Source organism: Papio anubis, chromosome 11 (genome assembly GCF_008728515.1).
Source record: "Papio anubis isolate 15944 chromosome 11, Panubis1.0, whole genome shotgun sequence".
NCBI lineage: Eukaryota > Metazoa > Chordata > Mammalia > Primates > Cercopithecidae > Papio > Papio anubis.
Window position 1 is genome coordinate 16,388,146 of NC_044986.1, and position 15,877 is coordinate 16,404,022.

The following is a 15,877-nucleotide window of genomic DNA, read 5'->3' on the forward strand; positions in this document are numbered from 1 at the left end:
TAGTTCCTTGGAGGACCATCAATGTAACTCTATCACAGTGAGGAAGTGGCAGAGATAAGAATCAAAACCAGATCTGCCACATTCCCAATCCAAAACTCTCTCAAGCATTCAGTTTTATGATAATGGAATAAATTGTATTGTTATTGCCTACAAGGATCTTTACCATGTGTGAATTCCTCTAATATGTCTGTCTTAGTTTGTTCTCACACTGCTATCAAGGACTGCCTGAGACTGGGTAATTTATAAAGGAAAGCATAAGTTTAATTGACTCACAGTTTCGCACAGCTGGGGAGGCCTCAGGAAACTTACAATCATGGTGGAGGGAGAAGCAAACACATGTTTCTTCACATGAGGGCCAGAAGGAGAAGTGCAAAGTGAAGGGGGCAAGCCCCTTATAAAACCATCAGCTCTCATAAGAACTCACTATCACGAGAACAGCATGAGAGCAACCATCCCCATAACTTAATTACCTCCCACCGGGTCCCTCCCCACATGTGGGGATTATGTGGGGATTATGAGAAGTACAATTCAAGATGAGATTTGGGTGGGGATGGAGCCAAGCCATAGCAATGTTGGAGAGGGACAGAAGAAATGACACTGGAGCTGAACACTGGAGGAGGTATAGTGTTTCAGTGGCAGTCAAGGGGGAAATGTGGTGAGCAGATACTTCAGGGACAGGGAATGGGACAAAGGGGAGGGAGGTAGGAAACTTCTGGCTTTAGGGAGCAGTCAGTGATTTGGTGTAGAGGAGGAGGACAGGGAGTGGGAGATGCGCCTGTTACCAGAGAGAGAGGCTGAGCACTGTGAACCATACGCATGAAGGCCAGCAAGCAGGGGAAAGCTACAGGAGGTTCTGAGGAAGAGAACTGTGGTCAGACTTGCACGTTAGGACGCTGCTCTGGCAGCACTCTGCAGGATGAACTAGATAGAGGGAGAGACGAGGTGAGAGTAAGCACAGCCAAAACTAGGGCAGTCACTAAGAAAAGGAAAAGGAGATTGCTTTTTCTTTTTTGAGACAGAGTCTCGCTCTGTTGCCCAGGCTGGAGTGCACTGGTGGTGGTGCAGTCTCGGCTCACTGCAACCTCCAACTCCCGGGTCCAAGGAGTTTGCTTTTTCGCCCCTGCAATTCCTGAACATCCCTCAAAGTCCAAGCCACAGCTTTCCTGGATATACAGCCTCCAAGGATCTTTTCCATCCCTGAATTCCTTTAATAGGCATATAGGGATCTGTCCCTCAATCTAGCACACAGTCATCTATCTCCTTATCTTTTGCTCCAATTATTTTATGTATTAGTGACTTTTGTTCCAAACTAAGATATAAATTCCCAGAGAGCTGTACAAACGAATATCCTGGCTGCCTAATAGAATGAGAACATTACACTGGGGAACAAGAGTTCATATTTTTAGTCCTAGCTTGTGCACTAAGTAGCTGTGAGACAAAGGCTTGGTGTCCCTGTAAAATGAGGACGTTAGAATAGACTGTGTTCAATAATTCCTCTAGCAACAGATAGTAGGAAGAGGATGGAATGAGAGTCAAGCATTCACTCATTCATCCTGCAGATAGTTTCTCAGCATTCACTGTGTGCCATGCACTCTGCTGGGTATAGGGACAAAAACATGGTTTGATTTTTTTTTCTTCTGTCACTATGTCCTTTGGGAAAATCATTTAAATTGCACTGGCCACAGGTTCTTCATTTGTAAAATGGGAATCATCATTTTTACCTCGTCGCAGTTGTACTAAGGATTAAGTGAGTTATAGCACGCAGCACAAGGGGCTCGGTAAACCCCACACCCCTCCCCTTTGATAGTATAGGCCATGAGTGGGAAAAAGTCATTCGCAGAACATCCTTTGTATCAACTGCCTCAACACGACGTGGTTTTGCACCCTGACAGCACATCTGTTTCTTCATAGGATTCATTCTGCTTGGTGTTCACATTGCCTCCTTGCTTTCCCTGGCCATAGTGCAAACTCCTAGGGGCCCCAAACACACTGCCTTCCTTACTACTTACAGATCTGGAGGGCAGAAAACGTCTGTTTCAACTGCTCACTGCTTAACGCTAAGCTATGTGCCAGATCTCACGGCTGGGCAGAGACCCGGAAGGTGGTAAGAAAAGGCCCCTGAGCCCAGCAGGGGCTCACAGGCTGCCTAGGGAGGCTGCCTCAATGGACTACAATACACGAAGGAAATGCTGTAGGAACCCTATAGGACAGTTGGTCCAGGGCCACGTGGGCAAGGATTTGGTCTGAATTTTGGAGTTCAGGGCGGGGCGGGTCAGATATTAACGGGCATCCTGGCAGGGGAGCCAGTAGGATGAGGCCCCAGAATAGGCTGAGGCCAAATTGTAGCAAACTTGTGTTCATCCTGTGGTCAAGGTGTTCATCCCGTGGTCAAAGAGGAGCTGCTCAAGGTCGGTAAGCTGAGCTGAGGGCATTAAGGTCTGTTAAAAATGACAATTGGCAGGCATGGGCGGTGGCCCGGCCCACAAACGGAGAGGCCCCTTAGGTAGCGAGGAAGCCTGACAGGCCCTGGGCTGTCGCTGCAGCTCAAATCCGCCTAGAGCCCCCTTTCCTCCAGTTGCCTTCTTTCCACCACTTTCTCTGCGGAGACGCCTTCACCCCCCGGTGTCCTTCCCGCTCCTTCCCTCCCAGAGTCTCCTCCGCACACGCAGGACCAGGGCCCCGGCGGCGCGCATGCTAGATTCTGAGGCGCAGGCGCAAGGCGTTGCCGCAGCGCGGGGCGGGGGGAGCGGGGTTGGCGGGAGGAGAGCGCCTGTCCCAGGTCCCTACCAGGTGCCCGTAGACGTCGGCAGGCTGGAGGTAGAAGGTGGAGTTGAGCAGCTCTTCCAGCCTGCGCGGAACGTCGTTCTCCCGGTAGTACTCCATCGCCTGCTGCTTCAGCTTCTGCAGCTCCCTAGTGGTCCCACAGCTGCCGCCGCCGCCTTCTTCCCCCATGGTAGGAGATTTAAGGCTACAGCGGGGTTTAGCCGGGGGTCCCACGAGCGTCCTTGCTGTCGCTAGGCAACGCAACGTGATCCCGACCCCCAGATCTCGCGAGGCTTCCAGACCTAGGTTCTTCCTGCGGCAAAAACCGCTCCCTTTCCTTGGAGCTGGAATGGCTTGGCTTCTGCGCTAGCTTACCTCGCTCTTCTCCCTGCGGGATTAGGTCCGGGGGTTGGGCTTCTCATAGACTCCCGAGACTAGGGCCCTCCCGGCTTCCTTTTTCACCACTTTTCCCTGGCGATTTTCCGGAGGGGGAAATCTTTTAACGACCTCGTCTAGCGCGTTTTGCCGGAGCGCTGCAACCTCAGCTCCGACTTCCAGCTGGGGTCGCGCGCTGGGCTCCCAGTGGCCCAGCGTTTTGGGCCACACCGCTCTCCCTACGTGCCCCTGTGCTTTCCGCGGTTAGTGAGCTCCTCCGGGTTGCTAAGGCCGCCCGTGCCAGGCAGGCCCACTCTGTTGGGGGAGGGATGTAGGGGCTCAGGGCATCCTTACTGAGCTGTGGCGATCTCAGGAATTCTTTCATTCGGCTCATGTTTATTAACTACCTGCTCTGAGCCGAGCCGTGTGCTGGCCGATCCTGCTATGATGTCCAGGAGAGAAACGGCCACTCGCCCTTCCCTGGGATATTAGTAGGGGTGAAATCAATGGAATGAAAAAAACCAGTGTGGGTTGAAAATATTTGGGGCGAACCCTAAGGGATGGTTGCGGTTTGGGCAGACCTAAGGGTGGGGGATGATTCAGGCAGGACTTGGGGAGGTAAAACGGAAATGGGGGAATGGCCTTGGCTCACGTTCCCTCTCCAGAATGCTGTCTACGTCCTGCCCTTTTCAATCCGAAGTGCCTTCCTGGCTTCATTGTACCTGTCAGGTGTCATGCGATTACAGAACTTAGTGTGCGTCCTCAGTTCTAGATACTTCCTCTGCTGCAGGAGTGGGCGGCGACGGACAGGGTGTTCTTGTTCTACTCGCGCCTGTTTATGTTCCCTACCCAAGCAGATCAGTTACAAGATCTGTGCCACACTTTGCCCCCTCTGGAAAACATCATCTTACCTACTCTGCCTGATTCCCAAGTCACTTAGTACAAAACGAGGAAGTGAGTGAGAAAGCACTTTGAAACACAGTTATTTTCAATACATGCACGTGTGGGTGCAGATGCATAAAAATGAGATGCTGTACGTACCGTTAATACAAACCCAAACGTGCACCTTCCAAACTTCCTCCGTGTTCTCTCTGCTCTCTATGGAACGTCTCACTGTCTGTGTGTGATAGACCATCATGAACCTGCCTTCTCTCCTTGCTAGATGGAAATCCCCTGACATTAGGATCTGAGTCTGTCTTACCTTCACATCCACCACGGAGCCTGGGGCCCTGCAAGGGCAGAGGATGTGCTCTGAATAGGTGTTGAGTGAACCCTTATGCAAAATAAGCTGACACTATTGCTGTTGTTTCCATTCCACCTTTTTGCCTTTCCTCATACACCCCTGGAAGGAAGGCACCTGCTTCTCTCCTGTGCTCATCCTTGAGTGCCCGGGTTGAGTCCCACATCAGAGAAGCCATGTCCACAATCCAGCTCTCACACCAGCCAGCCCTTCCTTCTGAAGTCTTTCCCCATTTGCAACCTGAACGGCAAAGTTCAGCCCTCAGGATGTCTTGATTCATTTGACATTTCAATGGAAGATTGCGAGTATCCTGGGCTGGGACCACCATGTCTTAAGCGTCTCCCCCGTCACCCTTTTGCCTCAGTTCCAGGAGGACAGCGACTTGATCTGTCTTGTTCACCACTGTGTCTGCAGTATTATTACATTACCTGATGGAATAGCTGCTCAGTAAATATTTGTTGAATGATTGAATGGGTTTTACCCATAATAAACGGTTAATAAGTACTTAACTGACAGTCAGATGTTTTGGAGGTGGGTGAATAATGAGTACACCAACCTGACTGGAGCAAAGGGTTTCTTTTCAGGAATAATGAGAAATAGGGTGGAAAAGTAGTTTGAGGTGAGATTACAAAGAGGCTGGAATCCCATTTTGTAAGAGAAGGAAGCAACCACAAATTTCTGAATTTAGGAAGGGCAAGAAGTAAGTGGGATTTTAGGAAGTTAACTTGAAGCAGTGGGTAGCATTGATGGGTTTTTGTTATACAGAAAACGAGACAGAGGCAGAAAATAGTATATGTGCAAGGGCCTAAACACTGATGGCAACCATGGGAATTGATGAGTGAGAGAGAATAGGAAGGAGCGATGTAAAAGGCTTTCACTAGTTGGATGTGGTGGGGTTGGGGAAGCAAAGATGGCTATTGAGGATACCTTGTAGAATTCTGTGGTAGTTAATGGAAATAGGATCAGTGCATCATCTAGTTTTGATGGAGGCAACATGATGCATTGGGCGTTAGATGTGTAGAGCTTGAGTAGCACTAGTGTCCCAGAGAAAAGGGAGGACTGAAGATCCGATAGACAACATCCACATAGAGTTCAAAGTTATAAGAACAGACGAATCCTTTGGAGGGCAAAGGGGGGAAAATCGTTTTGAAATAGGACCTAAATATTGGGGAAGGAATAGATTTAGGACATAAAAGGAAGGCAAGGAGCTATGTCAGGAAAAGGGGTTTAGAGAAGAAGGAAAAAACCAAAATCACAAAGTCTAGGGCAGAGACTTTTGGGAACGTTTCATATGTATGTGTTTGTGTTTGTAGAACTGCATAGAAAAAAGTCTGAAAAGATACCCATCAGCATGTTAATTGTGTTGTTCCAAGGTGATGGGATCACCAGGACCTTTTATTTTCATCTTTCCATATATTGATAGTATCTGATTTTCCTGTAATGAATGAATTACTTTATATAACCTTGAAAAATTACATTAACAAGGCCGGGCGTGGTGACCTCACACCTGTAATCCCAGCACTTTGGGAGGCCGAGGCAGGCAGATCACGAGGTCGGGAGATCAAGACCATCTTGGCCAACATGGTGAAAACCTGTCTCTACTAAAAATAGAAAAATTAGCTGGGCATGGCAGCGCGTGCCTGTAGTCCCATCTACTCGGGAGGCTGAGGCAGGAGAATTGCTTGAACCTGGGAGTCGGAGGCTGCAGTGAGCTGAGATTATGCCACTGCACTCCAGCCTGGGTGACAGGGCGAGACTCCATCTCAACAAAAAAAAAAAAAAAAAGAAAAGAAAAAAGAAAAATTACATTAATAATATTTGAGGGAAGAATGTTAAAGTTACAAGAGGATGAAGACTTTAAGAATAAATTTTTAGGAACTCAATTATTCCCCTATAGACTCATTTAATTTTCTCAAAGAAGAAGTCAAAAAATCAATCAACAAATAGAAACTACCATCCTGGTCAGCTTCTGTCATTCACTCAGTCACCAAATATTGAATGCCCACCACGTGCCAGACGCTATTCTAGGCACTGGAGTAAGAACAGTGAATAAAATAAATTCCTTCTCTTCATGGAATTTCAGTTCCAGTGACACTCCAGCAGCACTTATATCAGAGTGAGTCATCAGGAGAAAGGGAAATCATAAATGTGAAAGCATTTTGACAAGTCGATGTGCAAAGGGTTTATTAACAGCCCATTGGTATTGACAGATCCAGGTAAATAAAATGATTATTCATGAGTATTCCACTTTCTTATTTTTCATAGGTATTAGGAAATATTTGTGGGGTTTTAGCTACAAATACACTCATATATATGCAGATTTTATACCTACTTTACACATTCTTTGTTTTAGTACCTCGGTGATTGTATTTCCATTTCATATTGAGACTGAATGTCAAAGGGCACTTCCAGAGCATCTGGGCTTGAGAAGGGTTGAGTGTATTGCTAACCCTAAACTTACCAAACTGAGGATGGGAGGGAAGAAAGGGGGAAGAAGAGGCTCAGGAGATTTAGAAAGTTCCTGGAACATATCCACGGAGAGAGGGTAGGACTGTACTCTCCTGCTTTAGAAAGAGGAAATGATATTAGAGAGAGGATATAGTCATGACTGTTAACGTCCCGTGAGTCTGTAACTGCACTGGAAGGCATGTATGGTGTGCAACAAGAAATTTGTCTGGGAATGAAAAAACCTACGTTGGAGTCCCAGCTGCCCCTAAGATCCACCTACGTCAGTAAAAAGAGATGTTTGGACTGGGGTAGAGTTTCCTAAGCTTTTCGAATATGAAGTCTCCTTTTAACAACAATAACAAAATTCAGCCCCTCTCCGCAATGCAATAGTAGTTATATATAATAACTGTAAATTCAGCAGTGTTTCTAGAGGCATTTATATTTTTATTCATGGAAATTTCATGCATATGAAAAGGGATACATTTATGGGCAAGCCATTATTCAGTGTTGGGAGAGTATTTGGTGTCTTTGGAGTAATGGGCCCTTGCACAGAGTCCACGGGCTTCCTGGTGGCCTTTTTAGAGAACCCCTGAACTGGGTCTTTCCATCTTGGATCTGTCCTACTTTGTAGCCCTAATTTAAGATAAAATATCAGGACACAATCTTTTGCAACCTACTAACTGAAGACCCTTCATAGAGGAAGTTAACAGTTCTTCAGTCTGTGTTTCAAAAAGAATTTCTAAGCTACGTCAGACATTTCCCTAAATGAAGGTGGATAAAGAAGACGTATTTGTTCAATTTTCCCTAATCCTGTCCAACACCTTTATTTAAATTGGAACTTGTTTGCGGTGAATTTGATGTTCATGAGTGATTATTTAGATGTTATTTTGGGGTTGCTATCAAGTGCTTGTTAATTCTTCTTTCCCACACTTGACATCTATGTTGAATATCATTTTTCTTTTCTTTTTTTTTTTTTTTTTTTTGAGACAGAGTGTCGCTCTGTCACCCAGGCTGGAGTGCAGTGGCCAGATCTCAGCTCACTGCAAGCTCCGCCTCCCGGGTTCACGCCATTCTCCTGCCTCAGCCTCCCGAGTAGCTGGGACTACAGGCGCCTGCCACCTCGCCCGGCTAGTTTTTTGTATTTTTTAGTAGAGACGGGGTTTCACCGTGTTAGCCAGGATGGTCTCGATCTCCTGACCTCGTGATCCGCCCGCCTCGGCCTCCCAAAGTGCTGGGATTACAGGCTTGAGCCACCGCGCCCGGCCGAATATCATTTTTCATAGGGAACTAATGAACATGACTGCAGGTGCCTTTAATCATAGGATCATAGAAACTACAGAGAGTAGATGGAACATGTTGCCTTTTCCTCATCTAGAAAATGGGAATAATAATGTTAATGTTAACTATCTTCACTCAGTCATCTGGCATAGTAAATAAATAAGATGCCTCATCTAGAAAATGGGAATAATGATGTTAACCATCCTCACCCAGTTGTCATGAGTAAGAAATATGATTACCAAGCTAATTGCAAATATAAATAGCTGTAAATTAAATGGTAAGTAATAAAAGTAGGAAACATTTGGCTAATAAATGGGGTAGGCCTTTAAAATTTGTTTTTTTCTTTATTGATATCTGCTGGCAGTAGTCATTGCCACTATAATAGTAATAACAAAACCAGCCAAAACAACAGTTGCAACTACCTTTGATTGGGCATTTTTATATGCCTGGAGGTTTACTTACATCATTTCATTGCATCTGCAGAAGAGCCACCAAAGGTAAGTGATTGGCCCAAGGTCACACAGTTAATAAATAGAGGAGATGGAATTTGAGTCCAGGTCTAGCTGACACCAGTGCCCATATATTTCCCGTTGTGCTCCACTGCCTCTCACAGCTGGAACTCTCTCAGGTTCCACTGCCTTATGCTGGCTGTTGCTAGACTCTTGTCCATCCTCTTTGGAGGAGCCAGTTGAGTTGCTTACTTGGAGTTCTTGAAGAAAGAACTCTCAATAAGTGGTGTCTTGATCATTGGTTCTCAGGCTGAGCCACACATTAGAATCACCTGGAGATTCTATTGGCTTCTACTAGAATCTAAGCACCATTAGAATTTAAGCACCGCGTGGAGATGTATTGTTTATTTTAATCATTGCTACAGTATTGAATGATACTGATGATTGGGCCCTATCCCAGACCTATTAAATTGGAATCTCCAGAGGGTGGGGCCCATACGTATATATTTTAAAAATATATGATAATTAATATGCAGCCAAGGTTGCAAACCACTGCTCCAAAAGATTTCTCCATGGATTAGGTCAGAAAGAGAATGACGAAGGCTTCCCCCAGGAATGATCTGTTGATGGATAAAGCCAACAAGGCCTAGGAAGTCAAAGCTCCTGAGTTCAAACCCTGGTTCTTCCAGTTCCCACTCATGTGACCTTTTACAAATCACTTGACCTTTCTGAGCCCATTTCCTCACTGACTAATACTTTTAATTTCATAGTATTGCTAGGAAATGACATTTAAAAATCCATGTGAAATTCCTTCTGCTGTGGCTAACACAGAGTAAATGGTGGTGTCATGACCAAGGAGATGAAGGAAAAGGAAAATGTAGTATTTTAGCAGTTTTGCAGTATTTGTCTGAAAACCTTTATTTAACTTTACACTGGAATCCAGACTGAACTGAATTAAAAGGGAGCCCCTTTTAAAAACAGTATCAGTGAACTCTTGAGGTGATTATGCCTCCTGGTGATTTATCACTTTTAATTTATCCTTTAGCATTCATGCAAGATTGTAAAGTTGTGTTGTTTCTCTCTTGCTTCCCAGATAAATAGAAAGCGGGAGCCATAGTCATAATGTGAGTGTTCAAAGCTAGCATCCTGACAAAGGCTATTTTAGATTTATTTTAGATTGAGCCTTCTGGTCATTTGTTCAGAGGCCTTTGACACTGAAGACCAAAAGATACTGTTGGAGATGCTACCTCTGGCAGTTTAATTAGTATTTTTCAGGGAATAGACACACAATTTCTATATGGGCAGAATGAAATTGGAAGTAGGGCAATTATTCAGTGAGTTCATATAGTAAAGAGAAAAGGAAAAGATCGACCATAGAAACTCTGGCTGGGCGCGGTGGCTCACACCTGTAATCTCAACACTTTGGGAGGTTGAGGCAGGTGGATCATGGGGTCGAGAGTTTGAGACCAGCCTGGACAAGATGGTGAAACCTCGACTTTATTAAAAACACAAAAATTAGCTGGGCGCAGTGGCGGGTGCCTGTAATCCCAGCTACTTGGGAGGGTGAGGCAGGAGAATCGCTTGAACCCGGGAGGCAGAGGTTGTAGTGAGCCAAGATTGTGCCTGGGCGACAGAGCAAGACTCCATCTCGAAAACAAACAAACAAAACTCTTTAAGCAAGCTCTTTTGCCATTTTTAAATAGATAATTTTTTTAACTTTATAGAAGTAGCTACAGCTTAAAGGTATTTTTGTAACGTATCTACAGGGCTAATAAAGCAAAAGGAATACATATAAAATACCTTTAAAAGGCCAGGTTTTCTAATCTGTACTTCTTTTATTAATATAAAAATAGCAAAATAAACAGTATGATTATACTTATTGTGAGTGAAGAAAATGTTAAATGTATTTTCCACATAGGGGGCAGCAAAGAAGAGAGAAGGAAGAATCCTAGTTAAGAGGACCAGTTAGATATTTTATCAAGTTATGGCAAAAAAATGTTTTCTCTGTGACTCTTGTAAATATCAATTGGATTTGTTTCCTGGCCCCTGAGAGTTCTGTGCCTGTTTTGTGGCTGCACTTGAATGAGTATTAATAAATTGTTTGACTTTTGTAATTAAATTTGAGAACCTGATTGAAGGGGATTTTAACTTCCTTGAAAATGTACTTTAAGTTAATCTGCTTAAGAGGAATTATCTGTTCGTTGTTAGCAAATCAAAAGACTGCCTCTGCCTTATAACTGATGATTTCTACAGGCCTGGTTATGAATCTTATGGTAATGTTAAACCTTCAAAAATTATTTGGGGAATTAAAAAAATAAAGTTGTCAACTTAGCACTTGACTTTACATTAATTATTGGCGAAGTGTAGAATTTTTTTTTGTCATTATGGTGGTGGTTTCTCTTTTTCTGCCATAATTTTGTCTTTTAGAGTTGGCAGCTATTTTGTCCTAAGGAAGTTTTAGAACCACAGTTCTTTGAGTATTAAAAAAAAAATAGCAGTCACAAATGAAGAATGAGAACTGTTTTTCAAAGAACTGTGTTTTGGAGGAATAAATTCTCAGTATTATTTTAGCAAATAAAATAATTTTAGGCAAATTTATCAGTATTGATTTAACTGCCTCTCTTTCGTATATGACAAACATCTATAAATTATTATAATTGAAGCCCTATGTACTTCCAAAATTATTTAAGGTGATGTATGTGTATGAATCTCAAATGTGTTAGATTAAATTTCTCTACCAGATGTTAAAAAATACATTGAATTGTGTTGAATGCTGACAAGGGATAATGTATGATTAATCCTGTTTTTAATTAAATAATATAATTATTATATTTCGTGATTGTGCATTCAACACCTTAAGTAGAGATTACAGAAATAAAACTGCCAATGATCAGCATCTGTTTGTCAGAAAAACGTTTCTATTAATACTTGAAGGAGAAAAGTTTAGTAAAGATCAAAGACTGAAATATGATTTCTAAAATGGAAATGCTTTTATTATGTTATTAATGATGTTTGTCCTTGGCCTGAGCTACAATTGTAACTGCTACAGTTGGGGGATAGGAAAGAATAGGAACGTGCGGGAGTATCTAACACACAGTTGTACTCAGAATGGAATAAAGAGTTGTGTGTATTAGGAGAATGTTGTATGAAATTACTTTCACTTGAAATAAATAATTGAGGCAAAAACGAGGTATGGATTAGAAGTATCTGGGTGTCTGCCCTCACCCCCATTTGTGTGTATGTGTGTGTGCCTAGAGATACGGACAAGGAAAGCAGCGTGAGTAACTCAGGCTTCACTCTGTTCCACTGCCCTTACTGGAGCTATCAAAGTGCCCTGAGGGAGCTGCACTTGTTCAACAGCTACTGTTAGACTGTTGTGAAAATTGGAGTTGATCTATGAACAACTGATTGATTTAAAACATCACTGAGCAATCCTAGGTAGTCATCCTTCCCAAAGGTCACAACCAAATATTTGTACTCTAGTCTTAAAAACTTTCGGGAAACTTGAAAATGGAGAAGATAGATACTCACAAGGCAGGAATTCCATCTGAATTAAGCTTAGATCTCTGTACCTCCTAAAGAATTTTCCTGCCTCTAACATGTTAAAAGCAGAGTTCCTGTTTGAGGGAACTAGTGTCAAATTTCTTTATGATGTAAAATTATTCTCAGCCAACACTTGTTGAGATTCCTATTAACTATGGATCTGACCTGAACTTTGGTTGCCTAATCATAAATGCTTTCTTTTTTTTATAGCTAAGCTGATAGGAAAAATACAGTTTCTGTGCTGATTTTGAGAATACGGAATCAAATACAAAATCAAAGACTCTGTTTTTTTAGGGTAAAAACAAAGGGCTATAACTTTTATTTTAAAGAATATTTGAAATAAATAAAATGTATATTTATCAATGTATAGCTTTAGAATAAATGTTTTCCTGTGTATCATCATTTATTAGTTTACTGAAAACACAGCCATTTTAAATTCTAAACCAAGAAATTAATAATTGCAAGAAAAAAATATCTGTTCAATTAGTAATTTTTGTATACTTGTAAACCGAATGTTGGAAAATTAGTTCTCTTTTTCAGAGATAATTATAAATCTGCAAAACAGGATATGCAGTCAAAGTGAACTCAAAACAGGAACTCTTTTTAATTTATATTTGCAAGAGACTTTATCTCCAAATATTATATATTATATGAGAACAAAAAAAAAAAATCACCATGTGTTTTGTTTTTAACTAAAAAGAACTGACTTTCCCATCCGTATGTATGCTGTCTTGAGTTCAACCCCAATTCACTAGGGGCATGCCTTGGACTTTTCACATTCTTTCAAGCCCCAATACTAAAGAAAAAAAAAAGGCACTGACCTTGGCACAAAACTAGACCCTGGCTGGTACATCAAACATTGCACACACGTCTATACCCTCTGGGGTTAAGGCTCAGCCACCACATCGGGATCAGTCCATATGATTACTATGTTTATGATAGACCCACCTTGCTTCCAAATTGAAACTTTAAGATTATACACGTCATGCCGTCCTGTCTCATCTATTTTTGACAAAATGTGTCGGTGAGATTTTAGCGGTTTTTTTTTTTTTTTTTTTTACAGTAGGCATCTACGAAGTCCTTTGGAATCAGTCATACTTGTGTTGATTACTAAAGTGCATCTCTTTCAATGGGGTATTTTTAAATAAGCTGTGACTTTGGATGGATATTATTGGAGGAATGGAGCTGTGATCCCTGTCAAACTGAGAAAAACAAGGGTATGGGAAGACTCCTTTGGCTACTTAGTGCTTTGTGACTTTTGAGGAAACTTTGCAGCACGTAATTCTAAGAACATTGTAGGAAACAGCAAAGTAGAGCCAGGCTCTTCGTTGGGGAGGGGAGTGAAGGCTGTGCTCACGTAGCTTCAGTAATGTCTGACTTGATCCTAAACACTGCGGTTGAAATGTTCCTTTAGAATGATCTTGTGCATTCCACAAAGGCATAAAATACTAAAATCTGTTTCTTTCCTTAGCCAGTAGTTCTATATTAATTCAGGAGCTATAAAACAAAGTTCAGATTGATGTCACTTTCCAACTGTGAAAGTATGTTCACCTTATGTATTGAATACAAACATTTCAACAGGTCCTGTTACCCACTGGCATGACTGTTAACTTTTTATTAAAGTATAAAGGACCTTTACACTTCTGTGTGTTAACTTTTGGTGGATGAAATACATATTGACAAATGTAAACACATGGATTTACTAAGCACCTAAGGTGCTCAGGTTGAAGTGCGTGTGGCTCTCACTACAGAAATAAGTTGAGAAAACTGAATTATGAAGAATTTAGCAGTTACTGCTCAGAACAATCACATTTTAGCCCGGGTTATAATTCTCATCTCTCTGTGCATTTAACCGGCTGTGCCTTGACAGAGGACTAAGGCAACATTTAAAAAAATGCAGTCTTTTAGTTTTTGAATGCAAGCCCCAGCATCTTTACAAACCCTCTTTTATATGAAGTTAAGACAAACTTAACTAAAGGTTAAATTGTACCTTGTGAAGTCAGATGGTTTAAAATGTGCAATGGAGATCCATGTGAAGAATAAGATGTAAAGCATAGTTTTGTTGCCTCTGAACTTTGGAATTCTAGGCAGACTTCTTGCATCATGTACAAATAAACCAAAAAGGGGCATGCAGAAGTGAAACCAGTCCTGTGGCTGCTGTCAGATTTTGACATTCATACCACTGATGATGTGTTTGTTTGGCTTGTTTTTCTCCACTTCAAATGTTCTGTTTTTTCCCCCCTCCAGAAATATGGTGAAATGGTGTTAAAACTGTCCACGCACACTCTCACTCTGGGAGTTCATGCAGAGGACACTCAGCCTGAGGACCAGCAGCAGGCCCACCACCCCCACCTCCCTCCCACGCAGAACGCCACCTCCCGGGCCTTCCCATCACACCCTGGCTTGCTGTGCTTCTCTGTACGAATGGGGTTTCTGTTTCCAGCCTCAATAGTCCAAGCTGTTCTCTTGGATGCAGGCGCTTAATTCAACCCCTTTTCCTCTGCCTTGACCACCGATCAAATAGGCAAAGCTACTAGAAATTGTCATGTGGCGTAATTTGCCACTTACTCTCTATTTCCCATCACAGTGTATAAATCTTTGTTTTTCCTTAAGGGACTCAGAGCCCAGGCAGAACTTTTGGGGTTATTAGTTTCATATTTTATTTAGTTCTATATTATTAAATTAAACATCTAATTATATGTGTCACTTTACAGACAAAAATATTTTTTTAAAAACCCTATCAGTATGAGCAAATAGAAACACATTTAAATTCCTGGTTAAAAGACTGTCAACATGATTCTTCATATTCGGGAATCGGTTTATTTAATGAGCTTAGATTTAAAGAATTTTTTTTGCATTCTTTTTACTAAATAGGTAGATAAAAATATTATCGGTAGGAAAATACCTTTTATTATATACAGTGTATTTTGGTATAGTATGTGTTATTGCCCTAGCTGGATATCATGTATTTTCTGATAGTATTAACATATTTTAAAATCTAAAATCCCCAGTCCCTAAATTCTAAGAAAAAAAAAATACTGCACATATGTTCAGCTATGGAAGTTGTACCATGACCTTTCAGAGGGTTTAGCTGCACAAAGTTCTACAGCTTTTTCAGATTTATTGCCATAAATGGTCTTGTTTTGTAGCTCAGTTCTCTGCTCTTTGTCAGTAAGTGGGCAGATGTTTTTGCCTTTTTATAAAAGTGCAGTAATAGGCATGTCTACTGCCTTTACTTCATCAGCTAAAAGAACCATATCCATGGCTTATCCTGACGACAGGTGATTCACCTGAGCTTTGTTCCCAGATTGGTAGCGGGCAACATGGCATGTCGTAAGTGGCCCTTCCCACCAACTGAATAGAAAAAGGTTTCTTTCCGATTTAGATATAAACTTACGCTTTCACCTGTCGGAGGAAAATGAAACCATCACTAACAGTTTTTATTTTGTTGGCAGGTTCATGCCTGTGACAAAGAGATTTATCCCCAGGTGAATTACTCCTTCACATTGGTGTGGCAATGACTATTTAATAAAGCTATTTATGAAAACTCCTTCAGTGTGTGGTCCCCGTTCCCACAGTGTGTCACTGCCGCCGCCAAGTGACAGGTCTGAAAAATCAGCAAATCCTAAACAATTAAGGCATCAATTCCTCCTTCCCAAACCAAGGCCCCTGCTACCTCCTAGATAAAGATAGTGTCTACTTCTGTAAGGAAGACCCTTCCCCAAATCACACTGGACCTAATGGGTGTCCCTCCAAATTCATGGTCTCTCGGAGAAGAATG

General features: G+C 42.2%; 2 protein-coding genes across 8 annotated transcripts in view; one reads left to right on the top strand and one right to left on the bottom strand.

Annotated features, from left to right (window-relative positions):
* The window catches only part of ENO4 (enolase 4), a 33,706-nt gene extending 29,659 nt beyond the window's left edge, over positions 1-4,047 (bottom strand). Inside the window, exon 1 of one of the 4 annotated variants that reach the window (XM_031652046.1) lies at positions 2,788-4,047. In XM_031652046.1, the coding sequence (XP_031507906.1) occupies positions 2,788-2,952 (165 nt within the window). In that variant the 5' untranslated portion in view covers positions 2,953-4,047. The remainder of the gene's footprint in view (positions 1-2,787) is intronic. The other 3 variants (XM_021943728.2, XM_021943729.2, XM_021943727.2) reach the window with 3 other exon arrangements.
* Positions 2,762-15,877, top strand: part of HSPA12A (heat shock protein family A (Hsp70) member 12A) — a 182,466-nt gene continuing 169,350 nt past the window's right edge. The window contains exon 1 of one of the 4 annotated variants that reach the window (XM_017944364.3): positions 2,762-2,871. Coding sequence is in view for 1 of the 4 variants with exons in the window: in XM_021943725.2 (XP_021799417.1) it covers positions 2,951-2,953 (3 nt within the window). In the remaining 3 variants the exon portion in view is untranslated. Of the gene's footprint in view, positions 2,954-15,877 lie in introns of all 4 variants that reach the window. The other 3 variants (XM_021943725.2, XM_031652045.1, XM_017944363.3) reach the window with 3 other exon arrangements.